At 40.4% G+C, this 18555-nt stretch overlaps 1 protein-coding gene across 6 annotated transcripts in view; it reads right to left on the bottom strand.

Annotated features, from left to right (window-relative positions):
• Nucleotides 1-8112: 8112 nt before the first annotated feature.
• LOC109469212 (serine/threonine-protein kinase Nek9-like) overlaps nt 8113-18555 on the bottom strand; it is a 61051-nt gene continuing 50608 nt past the window's right edge. For all 6 annotated transcript variants that reach the window (XM_019767661.1, XM_019767659.1, XM_019767662.1 and 3 more), the window contains one exon: nt 8113-12844. In XM_019767661.1, coding sequence (XP_019623220.1) covers nt 12638-12844 — 207 coding nt within the window. In that variant the 3' untranslated portion in view covers nt 8113-12637. The remainder of the gene's footprint in view (nt 12845-18555) is intronic.

Below are 18555 nucleotides of genomic sequence, written 5' to 3'. Positions count from 1 at the left end.
CAGTAATTAATTTAATCCAAAATTAGACGACAAAAAATAATACAAGAACTAAGCTAGTTTATTCGACTTCCTTTACCCTCATCCATTAATACCATCTTCCCTCCCTCTCACCCTTACCCTAAGGTCCGACCAAGCTTGGTTCGACTGTGCTCAGTCCCTGTTATTGAGGTACACAGACTTTGTAACAGCCACAGGTAGGGTCTGACGTTCTGTTGTCACCGGCCGGACAAGTTTGGTATGTGGCCCACACACCGATAAGATAACCACCACACGTGTCACGCCGTGATTGTGATATGTTTACAGTCATAATCTCTGTGCGACCGGAGACAGTCTGTGGGTGCCGCAGCCAGCACGTCAATTGAGTCGATGTGAAATACATGCGTGTACACTTATATCTGTTGTGTTGTTTTTGACACCAAATATTTGTCTCATAGCAAGGTTTAAGCAGTGTTTTAAGGCTGGGGTATGAAAAACGTACATACTATTATTTTTGCATATCAGAGACTCACGTTTTCATCCCTCCACATTGCAGGAGACACCGAGACACTGTAAGACGTTGTCGACCAGCTACAGTATTTCTGCCCAGCGCTGACGGAAAGGTCAATGGAAGGGGCGAGTTGCCCGGTTGCATAGTTATCTTAATTCTTACGCGATGGCGCCAGACAACACTAGTAACCAGGCAACCTGCGAGGATGGAAATTCAAGCATAACATCTTGATGCAAACTGTAACATCAATATTACGTTAGATAACAAAGAAATTTGAAGCTAAGCCGGATGTATTCGCTTTGTGATGGACATGCCCAGTTTATTGGTAAACACAGTAGTTGTTCATGACAACCAACAATGCCCACCAAACCCGTTTCTAGTCAGTAGCGTACTTCTCATAACAACCTGACAGATTTCTCGTAGTATTCAACGTCAATATAAGTGTTTCACATCTTGCACAGTGCCTATGCGTTACAAATCAAATTTCGTAACTTGTTGAAGAAAATCTTTCCTGGAAGCCAAAGCCCATTTTGTGGAAACTGAAGAAACACTCCATTCTTGGAATACTCGGCCCGAGGAGCCTCCTTGTTCTGAGCACGCGTCAAGTACATCTTCCATTACCCCTTGCACAGCCCCCTCTCTTGCAACAAAACAACCATGGCATGATGTCGAACCGGATTAGAGATAAACTACCGTTCACAGAATGCACGATTCAGAGTTATGAACATGAAGTAGCACTCTTAGACACGGCACAGCCCCCTAGTGTGACGACTGACAAGATATATTTGATTCTAATACTCGATGGGCGCCTTCCCTGGTACCTTCGCCAAAGCCTGATCCTCTGAGGGCAACGCCCCTCAACACTCGGCACATGAGGATCACATCGGCAGAACCTGATTGACGGAAGATCGTTTGCTTGTTCACTGTGCTGGCGACGTGTTTGGTATCGCTCCAGCTTTGGCGTAATGTCTAGCACTACAGAGGATGGGTTTGGGAGTTGTGGGCAGGCCAATCAAGGAGTGGCAGATGAAGGCATTCCCGGGCAGACGTTTGAAGCTCCTAGATAGTACTTTTCCTGTTGTCCCATTCAGTCCAAGTACGAAACTGTGCAGTCAGAAGACGTTACAATCTTATCTCGCACCAACTGCTCGAGTTGGAGGAGACTGTTTTCAAATATGTCACCAAGCAATATTTTGTATTATCCAAGCAGATGCAGATGCGTGTCGTTCTACTGATCGAGTCATAAAAACATCACCAACAAATATCTCACGAAAGCATCGTACATCTGCTTGAAGATTGGTAATTGTAACTGCATAAGCAAGTCACAAATCGATTAGTCTGTACACCGCTCATACAAACACCGTACATCAGATATTCATGCATCCAGACAGGTTCGTTACGCATAGTAAGGGTGTTTACTTTTATCTGGTCGGGCCAATTTTTGTAATGCAAATGTACGATCGGGGATGATAGTCTGACTCTGAACGCAAAGACGGACAGATTATTCATAACGTCGTCATCAGACCTAATTAGCGGCTTACTCGGAAAATCATGGCTTGATAACATCTCCAAAGTAGGGTTGGAAAGTCGCTTTTCAGTAGCCCTTGTCTACATATCACCCTTGCACAGAAAGAGATTTCCCTGGTTGACGAGTGTTTTCAATCAAAAAGGCTTCTTTCGGTAGTGGGATTGCTGTCCGAAGCATTTGTACCTGCATCATTGTACCATCGCCGAACCGGCTGAGGATTTATAAGGCTTGTTATGATGAAAGGGACAATTTGCAGACGACATTGTCAGAATCGTTGTTGAGTACAACGGCAGGAGATGTAACCACGCTGGAAAGGGCGGGCTATTTTGATTGCTACTTTTTGTCATGCCCCATGCAGAGAACAGAGATGCGGTCTTGACATTACCCTTAGACATTTCATTCTGCCATTAATTTCCCTGCACATAGACAGGAATCTGTCTGCCTCATTTATATAGGCACAACCATCCTCAGTATGAAAACAAAATCAATGGAACCAAAAATGCTTCATCGCCTCGCGAGTAACTCGCTGGATAACTCTCGTCGTCCTGTCTGCCTTCTAAAATGGGACAAAAAAGCAACTGCGATTGTGTACACGACAACACAAGCAACAACCTATTTTGGTTCAGTACCAAAACGTATTTCTTTCAAATAGTTTGGAAGTCAACAAAACACGAGGTAATCAACAAGCACACGGAATCCGGCAACATTAAGGCTTTATGCTCTTCACTAATGGTTGTTTACCCAGTCAACAATGCTGAGTATGCTGTGGCAACATGTTGACTTACGTGTAAAGAAGATAAGAAATAATCGCAAGAAGGCAGAACTATTCCGCAGGACCTTACCTGTTCCGACTGACAGGAGCGCCGCTCTATGTGATCAGTGGTGTGGAGCCAGGACTGGCGGATGCAAAGGAAATGATGTCAGTATTTGTGGCGCACAGTTATAGTGCAGTAGAGGAGCTGTAAGTCCTGTTGGGTACTTGGCACGGTGACAATGTTATGTTACACACAGCCTCATCAGCAGGGTGTTTAAAGGCTTGGGCTGACCGTGACCCCGGGAGGTCAGGAGAGGGCAGAGCACACAGCCACACGAGGCAGTCCCGCTAACTTTTTAGCAGCTGCACCCGGAGGCTTACTAGAGGGTTTCTGGGTACTCAGCTGGCTCTGGCGCTCGTTCCAGTTAGCATTAACATGTTTCTCTTCTCGTGAGCCTGGTTGGCCTGACGTGATTGGTTCAGTAGAATAATCTGACAACTTATTGTACATGAGTTCAGAGTACCATCAATATTGTGTAATAAATTTATTATAAAACATAGTTCACACATGCATCAATATTGTGTAATAAATTTATTATAAACATAGTTCACACATGCCTAGGTTGGATCAGGGCACAGTTCTTTTATCAGACAATCACATTTTAATAACCTCTGGCTGATATCTTATCACTTCGGCAGGATGAATGAATAAGGACAGACTTTTAGACCCTGATGCAAGTTTTTTTGCTGGCGGTAAAAGGGTTATAAATTCTATCACTAAAGCATATTTAAGAATTATGTTATTCCAAAAGAACATTTTCTTGTTAAGGTTGTATCGTGACATGTCACGTGATGATGATACGTTGTGTTAATGACAGCTGACAAGGGGCGTGTCCGAAGTTCTTCGTAACGTTACATGTATTACTTTACATTAATCTAAAATGCATCGGAGGTAAAACAAGTCAACAATCATTACGGCACAACTATAACAGAAATATCAAATTGGCCATCTATATACAGCACGTTTGTCTCCTCCCCACGTTGACACCTACAATGGCGAATCCGGCCAAGTTCCAATGAGCGGGCTGGAGTGCTGCCAACTGTCTTCCGAGGTTTTGTGTACACTGACAGTCGATTAGTCCGGGGTTCTAACCGGGCTAGGCTGAAAATTGGCACTGAAGGTTCAGTAGCAAAGCTCATGACTAGAACGGAATCCACACTGTGTTTTAATTGGAAAGCTCAATTTTTCACGTGTGTAATGTTGCCAGCAGTTCCAAAGTTTGTAAATCCGGCAGGTCACACTTTCTGGCAGTCACAGATAGCGGATTTCTTGCACCCTTGCAATTTTCGTATCATGTTTGATTGTTTTGAGAATGGTCCGTCTCTTCGTAATCCTTTGGAATTCTTAGTATAAAGAGCCAAAGAATTGAATCTTGAGTCGCATAAGTCATGAGTGTGGGTAATGCTTACTCTTCAAGCAGAGTTTGGGTTTGGGCTTATTTTTGGCGTGTTTTCAGGCTTTTTTTATTGGGCTTTCTTTTTTGCAATTTTTTTACGCCAACCCCGTTGTCTCGCTGAGATTTGCACTGACTGAACCAGCAGAACAGACCTGGCCTTCAGCACTCCGCTTGCTTTTCTAATCCCTATAATAGCCCTGCGGCCTTGCCTGTAGGCACCAGTTCCCAAGCCATGGGAGGGAAATGGTAGCGTTTTAACAACCGCCTCGCCACGGCAATACTGATGAAGTCATCAAAAACTCATGATCCATACTGTGCTGTGTTTGTGAGACTACCGCACGTTTTGGCTCTATTTTCCTTGTCACTGAATGGTTTGCAGCTGTTTTATCCGTATTTGCACATTACGACAGTATTATGTCTACAGAAGGTTACCAGGTTGGCTCAATGCCACACCCAGTGTCCGACGTGTGTTTGCCAGATGGCTTTATTGCAACAGGTCAGTGTCATTCTCGGTCGCGGGCTGAGAATATCTGACTTCTATCTGAGACATGTAAGGTGCACTACGTAGATATAGTCCGACTGGATAAAAATCGACGTTTTCCATTTCTGGATAATCAATTGGCCACAAAGCCACCGCACGAACTTTACGGACTGGGCCAAAATAGCAAAGAAGGAATGGGCAGCCGAGGGTACACGTTCTCACTTCCACGAAGGGCCAGCTTGTAGTAGGTTTCAAAAATGCTCGATGTGTACATGCGAGCGGGTCACCCACACGTAGAGGTATGGTCATCTGAGAAACCGACCTGGCACACCCTTTGGATGCTTGTGTCTACTCATAAACAGAGTTACATGGTTATCTGACTTTGCATTATTTCCTTCTTACTGACATAACTGCCCAACCACTGCACTCTACTTCATATGTATTTAAAATCAATTGAGTGAAGAGAGAGTAAACATTCATGACCCGATCATCAGTTTAGGCACAACCCACAGTGGGCACAAGTTATTATTACCCGACAGTGTGTGCCAAGACAAGTTTAAGTAAGAGAGATATCCGTTACTGTTCGTTTTTCAGAAGACCGTCAGTCAAGGTGAAAGGGACCGGTGAGAGTGACGTAGTCGTTTATTCATTGAAAGGTCAAGTAACAGCAAGCACGGCGCTCTCTGCAAATCTGCCGTCCACTCAGTCTAGAGCATTGGATGTTGAAAACCGATGCCTGTATTTTAAAACGTATTCCGTGCGTATCGGAGTTCTAACAACCTTATCCCGTCCCCTCGATCCAGTTTTTATATGCTGATGGCATTCAACATTTCTAAACAAACTCAAAAGAAATTGGTAACTTGCCACACATGCTTAGGCTCATGGCATCCTGTCTGTCTGAAGAAAACAACTTTTATCTTCCTCACGATCAGCGGTCGCCTCTCTGAGGATGTTCATGTTTTCAACTGCCCTTATTGACAGCTTCCTGCCGGATCCGTGTGAACTTGACTGTTCCCAGGCTCCTGAAATGCAGGCTCTCATTGCTTCTCCCGCCTCGACTAAAGCCACGGTTGCATCCAGTCCCACATGTACCCTAAAATCCGTTTGTAACATGTTGTTGGTCTTTTGCTTCTACAAATACAATACAATGGATTCCCCGTCTTCACCAACTCTCACAGAAAAACAATAGCTGTCAAATTCCACCTAGCGATGCGTTAAAAGACGTAGCACAGGATGTTAGATTTAGCAAGAAATCTTATTGTAACAGTTTGGTGTCAGTGGAACTAGGTAGCCAACGCCAGTTGCAGGGAGCATCATGGACGGCACAGACGGCTGATGAGGCGGAACTTCGTACAAGCAGAAAGCAGTCTCCTGCCATTATTGTCATCATATTCACGCTTTCAAGGATGTAGGAGCCGCTCTTGTCAGCTGTTCCCACTCATTACCGCATGTGTGCTGACCACGAGCACCATTCAGCTCCGCCTCATCGCACTGATACGTACGGAAATGAGGATGATGGGGGACGAAAGCTGACGCTGATTTGGACTAATGACGTTGGATGAGATGCACAGCATCCGCTGCCACGTACTTTGAACTATGTGATTATGTCGGATCAATGACAGATTTGGTGGGTCCGGGGACAACGTTTTACGTTTCATGTGGCAGATAACTTGAATCCGCGCTGTCCCTGGTGCTGACGGTCCTTCCGTAATCAGTCCGCCAGACTCAAGAGTCAGTCACATACATGTACGATATGGTACCATATGTCGTGTCACGGTGGTGGAAAATCTTAAAGGTGTCTGTTGTGTTCATCTTTTGAGCTATTACGTCAAAGATTATCAGAAGACAGCTGGTCATTGTTGCATTATTTCAACCAGTTTCTATGTTACCTGACAGACATGCAAATATAGTCTGTGATTATTCATTTTTTTAAACGTTCAATGTCTCTAATAAAACAGCTGGGACAAAGGGCCACATATGATGGACAATTTCAATTTGTGTACACCATTCTCATAAAATGTGATTATATTTACACACTGTATTTTAACAATATGACCAATTAAAGGCAACCAAAATATGGTAGGCTATATGACAGGAATCAGTGGGTGCATGGTGCAAACATTTGATGCAATTCTTTTATACCTTTGAAAACAGCTTATTTTTACAACACGTTTCTCAAATTCATTGACATTAATTAGTGAATTTAATGAACAGAAACACCTAGCGGTATATTACAGCCATTGTACTAGTACATTATGACTTACTACTACCAGGCAGCTTATGAAGATTTTGCTTCAATCACTCCTCCTGTGAAATAACAATTACAGGTTACCAAAGACGAAAACAAAATAATTGGCCATAAAATGGTTTCTTATCAAAACAAAGCCTTTCCACATTAACCTTCAGTTGAACTCATGTACATGTGTACCTACAAAGGGACTGTTCACTAAAACATATCATGGTAGGGGTTTAGACATTTTCCATCTTAGAGGCAACATTTGGGTGCTATGAAAAATATGAAGCAGCTAGAGCAATGGCCTCAAACACATTCCCAATGAAAATCTGCTCAAGTAACGACTGCACACAGTGCAAAATATAAATATGAAAGTAATTTATATCTACTTAATTCACCTTTAAGTGGCCATTTTTTTGCTAGAAACAGGCCACATAAGAAGGTTTATGTTTCCACACATATCTTGATGTCTTCTTTGGCCTTGAGAAGTAAGAGTGCAGAGGAGTGTGTACATAAATAACATGTATAGAGAATGGCCCCTATAACAGATGTTGTTTTTCACATATAAGTAATCTACAGAGACATCCATACTGATGGTTATTTCCACAGGGCTAGACTGGAATTACATGCTGACAACGTGAGCTATGGTCTAATCTGTCCTCCCAGCTTTAAAATACAAGATATACAATCAAGTGTTATCTACACAAGAAAGGGAGGAACTATATGCAAACAGTCTTGTAAGTTTTATCAATACTTATAATAATCACCACTGATATTAAGTTGAATTAAAACACAGCCAAATATCACGACAAACCATTTCATTCATGATTGATTTACTTCTCAAGACAACATCAATGATAAAACAAGGTCAGCATGAAAGTTCATCTGAGTTGGTAAATTACATTATGAAAAACTTTTCTCCAACTCAAAATTTGACTCACCAGAAATTTTCGACCGAATCACTCAGTCTTCCTCAGCTATCTGACCCAAATGCTGTGGACACGTGATTTTTCCCACGTGTGACGTCAGCAAAGGGTCAAAGGTTGTCTGAAGTCGATATCGCCCCCCCGTCCCGGTTGAGCGATGGTTGAAGTGCCCAACCTTTGACCCTTTGCTGACGTCACACGTGGGAAAAATCATGTGTCCACAGCATTTGGGTCAGATAGCTGAGGAAGACTGAGTGATTCGGTCGAAAATTTCTGGTGAGTCAAATTTTGAGTTGGAGAAAAGTTTAAGTTTTTCATAATGATAAAACAAGGTGCCTCCTGGCACACAGAGTAGGAATGCTCAGAGGTGTCAATAGCTTTTCTCTGTGGATAGAACTTTACATAATGGCATAATTACAGCCTATCTCATGACTTTTGGGTAATGTCAACATCGCAATATTTACAACACAAGCAGATAATAGCTTTTGCTTTGATGGCATATACAACTATATTACATAATCATTTTAGACAGCAACTATATTTACACACTTCCTGTTAACAAAATATTTCAACCTACAATGATCTACACATGCCACACCATTTGTCACATAACAAATAAGAACAAACACAATTGCAGTGATGGTTTAAATTACTTGTTTATAGATGAATTCTTGAGAGCCTTACTGTGTCACTTTTTGTTGTATGAAAACCAAGAAGTACTACCGGGCAGTCTTGTGCTTTACCAGCTGCATAGTTGGTTGTTAAGTTTGCTGACAGCTAGATGAGTTTTTTAAAGGAACACCTGCTATTTCTAGACTGTTCCAATCAAGTAAAACTGTGACAGTCTTAATTCAAGTTTGTTACAAGATATGAGTTAGATTTTCAGTCCTGCCAAGATTTTCAATAACTGCCACTTACATTCATTTTAGCTATTGATCCCAGGGGACTACACTAATAGTAGACTAATTGTAGAACAGTTTGTAAGTCCTGTATAGTACTGTGTGTGAAATATGGAACAGTTGAATTGACCTCAAAACAAATACATTGTACCAAGGACATTATACTACTTCTGTATAATGTCCTTGATTGTACCATTCAGAAATAAGATCTAAACCAGCACAGGGATTCACATAATAATAATATTCTATCTGGTAACTCACAAGTGCAGACAATCATTGACTTACATGTATAAAGGGGGCAATTTGTGACTTCTGTAATTTCTCTTTCAAGTACATGTGTACCTCACAATGATGACAACTAAAAGCATAGGTGCACATTAATCGCATGGATTGGCCATTTCCTTAAAAGGTCAGAGTTATCAGCACCATTGTGCACATTTTGACCCACGCAAGTACCAACACTTAAAGGTTTTTAGATGCGTATTGTTTCCTTGTCACATGTATGTATTTACTCTTCTAAAATCACACTTTGCATGTCAGGCGGTACTGCTGCTTCCTGATTAGCTACAGTGTGAAATTTATCCCTGCATGATGCCAGAATCCCTTACATAAACTAATGTTGGCGAAGAAGGAGGAACTCTTAACAGAGCCTAAACCCAATAAAATCGAAAAAAAGAAGCGTCCAGTCCATTAAATTACCTTCCTGCCATGGTAATCATCTTTCTATAGAGATGGACGCATTCTTAGGAGATGACACATCAGTCTGTTACCTAGCAACAGCCTCCAGTTGTGGCAGGCAGGGAGCTGTAATGACGTCCTGAGCAGTGGATATGACAGGCTGGTCTGTGAAGGGTCATAGAAGTCAGCTTTAATAATTATTCCTTTAAGCAAGCAGACTGATCAAAATCAGCTTATGTTTTAGAGACGAAAGAGTACAAAAGTGGAGGATCACCCATCCCTGTGTATGAACTGGGTCTTGTTATAAAAAGTAATAGTCTGACGTTGTTGTGTGAGAGACTGAGAGTTATGGAGTTTCAATGGTTAACAAGTGGATCATTTGTCACTATGCTCTCCCACTCCACCGTGCACTTACATGAGGAAGATGTACAAACTCGAAACTGTGAACTCAGACTCTGCAGTCTGCACTTTGTCCTGAACCACCAATTTTGTATTGTCACATGTCCTTGTCAGAGGCTTAGATGTCATCTTTCTCAGATTGATTGCTGAAATTCCTCAAACATTTGTGGCTAGTTTGCTTTATCACCATTGTCAACTATACAATAGTCATTGAATATGCTGGAATGGCAGATAAATTTCCAATTCCAAGTATGTTACGGTACACCAAATAGAGGGCACATAAGTTGAAATGTAGAAAAGCAGACTTGCCATCACCATTACCAAATTCCTACCATTGTACCTGACGTGTTCAATCCACATGGCAGGTGGTGGTGACAAAGGCATCACAATACTGTACGGCCCATCAGTGAAACACTTGAGCCACCCACACACATGGGCTCTTACTATAATTCACCACACTTTTGAAATAGAGGCCCAGATTTAGAGGGAAATCCTTTGACTACTTAATGAAGCTAATTCTCTTGAATCAGTATTCACAGGGTTAAAATAAACACATGAATGTAGGATGAACAATTCAAATACAATATGTTATATACCAGGGCCCTGCCTTTATTCTTTGAAGGTTTTGCACCAATGGTGTGACCACTGGTGTCTGTAGGCTAGAATTTTCTGTCATAACATTAGGCATTTTCTGCAAAAGGTTTGTCAGGCCATTTCCTCTTGCATGAAATAGACCTGCTGTTACTGACAGCACAAACCAGGTTTGTGCCTATTCAAGATGAAATTTGTTACATAAGGCTTCAATTCGGGGTCTTCAAAACCATAATTATCTCTACCTTTTCAATAATTTGATACACCAGAGCCTGCCTTTGACCACTTAAGCCAACAGGAAAGCCTCAGGGTGACAGTGTATCCACCACCAACCAAATTATCTGCACTCTATAGACATCAAATGCTGCAGGAATAAAAGGCTCCAGATTTGTTAAAACCAAGCACTCGCCGACAATCAAGTTACATGGCAGCATCTCTGTGAGAAGAAAGTAGTTTATCTATAGTACATGAAAAATCTTAATTTGGTTATACAAGTTTCCTCATAAACTTTTATTTCATTATCATCCTGCAATTGCAATGAATCATACTTTTGAGTCATACTTTCATACCATAAGTGAATCTGGTGAGAATGAGTTGATCTCATCCTGCCAGATGCAGAGATCACAAGAGATAAAACCACCCAAGCCTGAGAAAACAATGGTCTTTTCAACTAAAAGCCTTCTTCCCTGTGCCAATGGCATAAAATAAAATATAGCTTCCAAGAGAAATAACAACTCTATTAAGTCCATCCCTGTAATCCTGTCTATATCTAATGGCTTGGCAATTTTCTCCCCAATATTGTGTTATATAACTCTCCATCCTTCAAAAAAAAAAAAATCAATAGACTTCCACTCAGGGCCCATGGTTTCTGGTCTTGATTCTGATGTTAGTGCAGAGACCACTACTCTAAAGTGAAGTGGCCATTGGATTTTTCCCTGCTAAGCATGGGCAACAGATAGTCACTCAGCATCTCTTACAAACCATGCATCAGCATCAGCTCTTTATCAAAATAAGTAATAACAATTACTTCCTTACACTGGCCTTGAATTTGCAACCTAAAGGTACCAATTTCACGAAATCACTCTGTACTACTTAAATCACTGGCTAGATTGTGTGTCATTACTGATTGTGGACAGTAAAGCAACAATCTCTTACTGCAGAGTAATTACTAAAAGTAAACTCCCAACACTTTCTTTTGTAGCAATGCACAATTCCCCAATCCTAAGCTTGCTGTCCTTGGTACTGTTACAGAGCCTAGCATTATACATGATTCATAGACCAAACTGGGCCATCACTAACCTCCCTCTTCTACATGTAGCCTGTGCTATCTGGTCACCAGAATGTAACTTGAGAGTAACCATATATTTTATCTACTGATGAATCCAAGGAATGGCTAATTTTCACTAGTTTTATGATCTACATGCCTGCCATTACTACACTCTTCAAGATTAAGCTCTTAAAAATGACAAAAAAGACTGTTCCATTTGATTCCATAAAACTCTACTCTTTTCTCATTCTTGCACGATAAGATCAGAAAATAGATACTATTATAAAGCTTTTATGGACATGGACACTTTGTTACATGAAAACCCAATACAGCAGAGGCTATCTTTATCTGGCATCTCCCTCTTTACATATACATACATGTATTACCATTTTTTTCTTAAATGTCCCAAAAGGTTAATCTTACTCCAGACTTAAGAGCACCAGGATGCATCAGGTTTTCATGGATTATCTGACACAAGACAAACAGGATTAAGTGGGGCCTCCTAGATAGTGACCAGCCCCAGGTTCCAGGCAGATAATGCACAGGCATGGTCCATTAACTCATGACCCTGTCAAGTCCCCTGGTAGAACAGTAGCTGTCTGACAAAAGCTCCAACTAAACAGTACAGTTTGAAATGTACTGGGAAATACTAGCCACCATTTCCCACTGTGCAAGGCAGTTTGTGGCCCTCTGGAACTGTGTTCTTACATGTAGGAGCTCTGAAAACATTAGTTTTTATAAAGCAGTTTTAAATTGTGAAATGTTCTGCCTGTTGACATGTAGGTACATGTACATGTATGATTGTGTAAGAATACTGTGAAAACTAGAGATGAAGAAGACCATTCATTATCATATGGTCCCTTGTTTATGAGAAGTGTACACTGTACATTTATACCTAATTGTAAAACACACAAGGCTATAAACATGAGCTGATGATTCACACAATCCGTGGACTTGTGATGTTGCCTGGAGCTGAGTGTGCCTGTGCAGGTGTAGGTGCCGTGGCAGGTCTCCTGGTGGAGGGGACAGTGGCTGGGCGTGGCCTCCTCCCATCCCTGCTGCCTCCAACCACCTCAGAACACTCCTCCTGCCACTGGTCAATCAGAGCCCAGATTTGGGAATCCACCTCTGTATGGGCCTTACTCTGTTGGAATAAACAGAGTAGTCACTGTTAAGCATAATCAACTCCAGACTGTCTTATCACATGTCATCCGTTACACTTTAAATTTGATATAGACTAAGGTGTTTCAACTAAAAGCAAAGGGGGAAATACAATGATCATAAAGTATCCACTAACATATATTGTCAGGCTTTAGTGTACTGACTTAGTAGTGTACTAGCATTAAGTTGGAGCCATTCATGGACAGCCAAAGGTTTAACTGGTCCATTACTGACAGCTTCTTGATATTGAGCCATTAAAGAACTGAAATTTCCCAACCCATTAGTGTCCTTATCTTGCCATGAATCTCCTCTACTTGCTAGATTCATGCCACATTATCACCTGGGTCAATCACACCTCCTGTCCTCATGGGCACAAACAGATCATACATGATACATGTATATGTAGCTCAAGCTGATGCATCATAAAATCATTTTGCAGTTGTATCTCATAATACTCATTTACTTCTATAGAATTACTCTTACCATGCTCTTTCTGCCCTGTGGGGTATTTTTGCACTAAGCCAGACAAATTTGATAAGTTGTGTTTGAGTACTTTTCTGGCCCCTATTTAAGGTCAACAAAGTAATGAAGGTAGATTGAAGGCCCTGTTGAAAAACCCAATAACCTGTTTGGACAGAACCTGTTGTAAATACATAAAATCATCCCTCACTGTCCGGGTGCATGTGAGGGCTTCCATATGGGAATAAGTTTTCAATCAATGATTTGTTGTGAAAAAGCCTGATTTCTTTTTAAAACTGCAAACTTGGCATTATTTGTATTCTGAAACACATGCCAAAACACTTATAAATGTTAGGGATTGAATACATGTGCCCCTGCTTTCCACAGTATGGAGTAATACATTGTGTAGAGATAAGGGCCTGTCACATTCACAACTTTAGATAAGATTGGGTGGTGCTACTTCACCTGAACCAATAAAATCTGCCCTGATGAACACGTACATGTATTGTATATGTCTACAGCAGGTGGGACTGTTATGTTACTTACCACAATCAGGTGACACTTCTGGACCAAATTCTAAACAAGGCTCAGTGAAAAGAGAATTCAGCTGTTCTATTGTTCCACTGGTAATGTAAAATCTAAGCTTCTGACCATCTAAGTACAACCACTGCTGCACCTGAGCGCACACAACATTGATTTTATTACCTTGACAATTGACCTGGCAGTAAAACAGATGGTCCTGCAAGCTTGCAGTGTGATAGAAGGCTCATATAATACTTGAAGAAAGATGCCCTCATCCTCTCAGTGTTGGAGCGAACATTTTAACCTTCATCATTCTATTGGTGACATATGGTGCCTAGTTTTACTACTGATAAATGTTGGGAAAGTTAACTTTCTGTTTTGCGACAGGTGGTCAATATAGTTGAGATGGTCCATTCTCTCAGAAAACTGCTGGAATCTCAAAAAATGCTGAAGTCTGTTGGGAAGGTTGGGATTCTACCTTCATGAGCATGTGTATACATGTACACAAGTTAAATTACTTTTCCAAAAGAACTAAGCTTTGAAAATTTGTATCCCACTATGGGGTTCTGTACACTGAAATCCTTAGAGTTTAAGAAACACTTCATTCAATAAGTATGAGTTTCATTTTAAAAATGCCTGTAAAATCTACTCTTCAAAGCAACATAATATAAATCACAATTCACATTGTGCAGGTTTGTACCTAGGTAACAATATGATTCATGTCATAAGTAGGAGGCCAAGGACGTCTTCCATCCTGCTAATGCATACTTATTCCACACACTACCAAAACAAGATCCCACCACGACATCCAGCTTGTACTTACAGTACCAAAGGATTTCCAAATATGGATTTGAGAACAGAGGCTACAAAAGTAGTGATATTTGATGGATGGCCAGTATTTGGTTTTGTCAGGTTACAACCAACGTAAAGGTGTCTGTATTGATTCCATGAATGGTTTGCAGCTGGTGGTTTTCAGTTTACTGTATGATGCCAGCAGCAAAAGTTGATAAATGGTTAGAATGTGGTCTTCTTCTATAGAACAGGACTTACTATCCTATCAGTTCAGAACCAGGATAAGGCATGGCTATTCACATTACACATTACAAGTTTGTACCACTCTAGTCCTGAATGGATCATTTCACACCAACAGGTAGCACCTGACACCCCATTTTATGTGCTGTGATGTTGTTGGAATGGTAATGACCTTGGAGGCTTGACTGGTAGCTGTAAGAGGAGCCGGTGCTTTTGTGCCTGTTGTGAAGGTAGCAGGTGTGTCTGTGGTGATTAACAGTGTGGGAATTACATAACATCCTGTGGTAACAGTAGTGTTTCACCAGGGATGGATTGTACTTCATGGTACATTATGCATGTGTTCCCTCAGTGAAAGGCCTCTGCTACCCTATAATATAAACTTCAAGCAGACTGAAAAGCAGAGTTTCTTGACACATTACTAATGCATAGAAATTGTAGACTGAAATGTCTGAATGTGAATCTTCAGAAATCAACAATTGATACCAACAATAACAAAACAGTGTGGAGTGTAGCAAACCTGTTTCAGTGTATGTGGCATGCATACATTTTGCTTATAGACATTATGGTGAAACCAATGAACAATGTGTAAAATTCCTTGCCAATTCCTTGGGATAAAAGGGTTTGAGCCTGTCCTCACAATGGAAAATTGGAAAATTATTGTGGAAGGCTGAAATATTCCAGATGCATTCTGTCCTGGAATTATCATGGCCTAATTGTCTCCCTCAACAAAGAGTGGCCTAAGACCATCATTTAGGAGGGGAGGCCACACAATGCCACAATACTGACAGCTGGTTTCACAGAATGGCAAAAATCCCCTCATAGAACTGATGTGAGGAGCAACAGGTGTGTTGGAGGAAGACTAATGATAGAAGATGGTCATGATTATATTATCCTCAAATCTGTAGGATGTACAAGGTTGCTCTGGTGCCTAGATCTAGGTACTATGATGTCTTACCAGCTTTCAGGTGTAGAAAAAGCAGACATACTTTCAAAGGCTTTGCGTGGTAGTATTTACTTCCTTACTAAGAGTGCACATATATAAGCATCAGTACCCATCAAGAGTAGCCAGACAACCTCCTGGTGAGTGAAAAAATCATACATTGTCATCAGTTGCAAGAGTGTCTGAATTTAAAAGTATAAAAATAGTGCACTTGTAACTGGGTCTTTTACTCTCTCTCATCAGTGGTGGCAAGGATGGTAAGAGAAATTGGATATCTCTCAACAGTGTCATTTTTGGTTTTGATAAATTGGCCTGTTTTATTTAGACTGGAGTAGCCCTGAGCAGGTTACAAATTAAATACCATTCCTATCAGAGATAATAGGAAATAGGAAGTCTAAAATTTCCCCCTACAGTATCTTTTAAGTAAAAAAAATTCCATCATTTCCTATGTTGTGGAAGAGTAGGAGGAAATCAAATTACAGGTGAGCAAAGCAGGAAATATGACTAATGTGACAGGGACAGCTTGTGAAACATCAGATTAACATTAATCCTATGGTATATATGGCTATGTTACATGAACAAGAACAAAATGTGATGTTAACAAAATACTTTGTCAGCTGAATATAACATTGTTCATATGGCATGGGCTGTGCATTCGATACCGTGAATGCTTTCAAAAATTGGAATGATGGATTTGGCAGTTATAATTGATGTTCTTACAATTTTTATTTATGGACACCAAATTTTGGCACATTTTGCATTGAAATAGAATCTTGGGTTGCTATAATATAAATAGAATACAGCACAGTGTTTTCCGCATCTCCCTCAGTCATCGGGCAATCCAACTCACGGCTGGGGTGGTACCTAGGGTGATACCCCGTGTAGGAATACAACATATAGTATTCCATATGTAACATACTAATGACTACCAGAGTGAGTTATAACTGCTTTGCTCGTACTTCAAACATGCCAGAAGACAGTATTAAAGATTGCTTATTTACGGTTAAAGGAACAGCATGGGAATTGATAGTGAATTAGGTCGTATATAAAAGAATTTTCAACTGAAAGGCTCCTAGAGGCATTAGACTTGTTGGTGCCACCAAACTCTCTTAATAATTCGCTTAATTCCCTTATTCAGTGGGTGAAGATGTAAGATTTACAATTGCTGGAAAATATCTAGCTAGACACCATGTCTCACATTGTCCTCTCAAGGTCTTTTGGCCTGGGGGATTTTCTTGTTTCTTCTGATAAAAGATGCCTTCATGTTTGTAATATATTTCAACACTGCTGTTTCTCCATGGTAATCTTCATTGTAAATATTTAGCCCCCTTTTGTCCAATAAAACACTCTTTAAATCCAAGTCAGTTTTACAAATCTTTTCCCAATTGTACAGCTGCTCAAAACATGCAATACAAATCTAAAAGAGATACGCCGTCATACAGAACACGCTTTTATCATTCTACATTACTTGAACACTGTTTGATTGACCATGACATTGCTCAATAAAGAGCTTGCTTTTAAAAAATGATGATGTATTGGTAAGCTCTAATGTGGTAGAGAAAGACACACTTGCAGAAATGAAAGGACATGAGACAAAAACTAGTGAATAAAACATTTTTGATACACCAAACCTGGATATGTAGACCTGTGTTATCTGTGAACAGCCACTATCAGATCTTAAAAATTCCTTTTGGGGCACTAATAATGACATTGGGTTTGCCTGAATACCAGATATAAATTGCAGAAATGAAAGAGTACATCCACTTAGTACTCATGAAATGGGGGAGGGGCTACCTTTTGATTTGATACAAGTTTATCACTCTTCACAGAAGAACAAGATTACAATGCAGAAAGGCCTGTACTTCATAGAATGTATCTACCTGCAATGTCTGTTTCCCTAGACAATACCAAATTGATAACCTGGTTATCAGGATCTCCTTATTAATTAACCACCTGCTCAATTTTCAAGATTAATGATGGCTTCATTACTTTTGTCACATCACATACCATGTATTATTGAAAAGTTCAAGTAACATTTATGATATGAATTGAAGATTATAAATGGTTTGCTGTCCCTTAACAGTTTGTTTTGGTTGCACAAGCAAATACCTGCATTGGTACTGCCCTCAGGAAGTAAGTATACAAGATGGACCAGTGGTGTTTGGTAGAATCAGGATCATTTCATTTGGTCATCTTGAAACATATTCCAGATACCTGTACCACATTCTAATAGACTGTCTTTTACCAGTAAAGCTGTTCCACAGTGGCTAAATTGTGCTGCTTCTGGTGCATGTGAATTTCCAAGTCGTCTAGTGTAATTCAGAACTGAATGGCAATCTGATAACAAAGCCTTGTAGAACATTTTAGTGTAAAACAGTTCAACTTGTTCTAAAAGAATATGACATGCTGCATTCATATGGACATCTAATTTCAATAGCTGAATACTAGTAATAGTTTTAAACACTTATTACACAATGGAAAATCAATTAAACAATTTCATCACAGACTGTTTTTTTACAATGCAGGTACAAATGTATATTCAGGATGTGAAGGCTAAAAATATTTCAAAGAGGAGAAGTCGTCATCTTATGTTTCTGTCTCCCTCAGGCATTTTCAAAGATCCTTGGGCAGACAAATTATTGAAACCAAGGATATCAAATTACTTTTAGAATATCAATTTATTGCTTGTTCCTTCATTCTGCCAGAACTAAAAAGGAATGGTATTGCCTTGCATTTCCAAA

The sequence above is a fragment of the Branchiostoma belcheri genome, unplaced genomic scaffold (assembly GCF_001625305.1).
Source record: "Branchiostoma belcheri isolate BF01 breed outbred unplaced genomic scaffold, Haploidv18h27 scaffold20, whole genome shotgun sequence".
Taxonomy (NCBI): domain Eukaryota; kingdom Metazoa; phylum Chordata; class Leptocardii; order Amphioxiformes; family Branchiostomatidae; genus Branchiostoma; species Branchiostoma belcheri.
The sequence above is the reverse complement of the archived record's forward strand: the minus strand, read 5'-3'. Positions and strand labels throughout refer to the sequence as shown.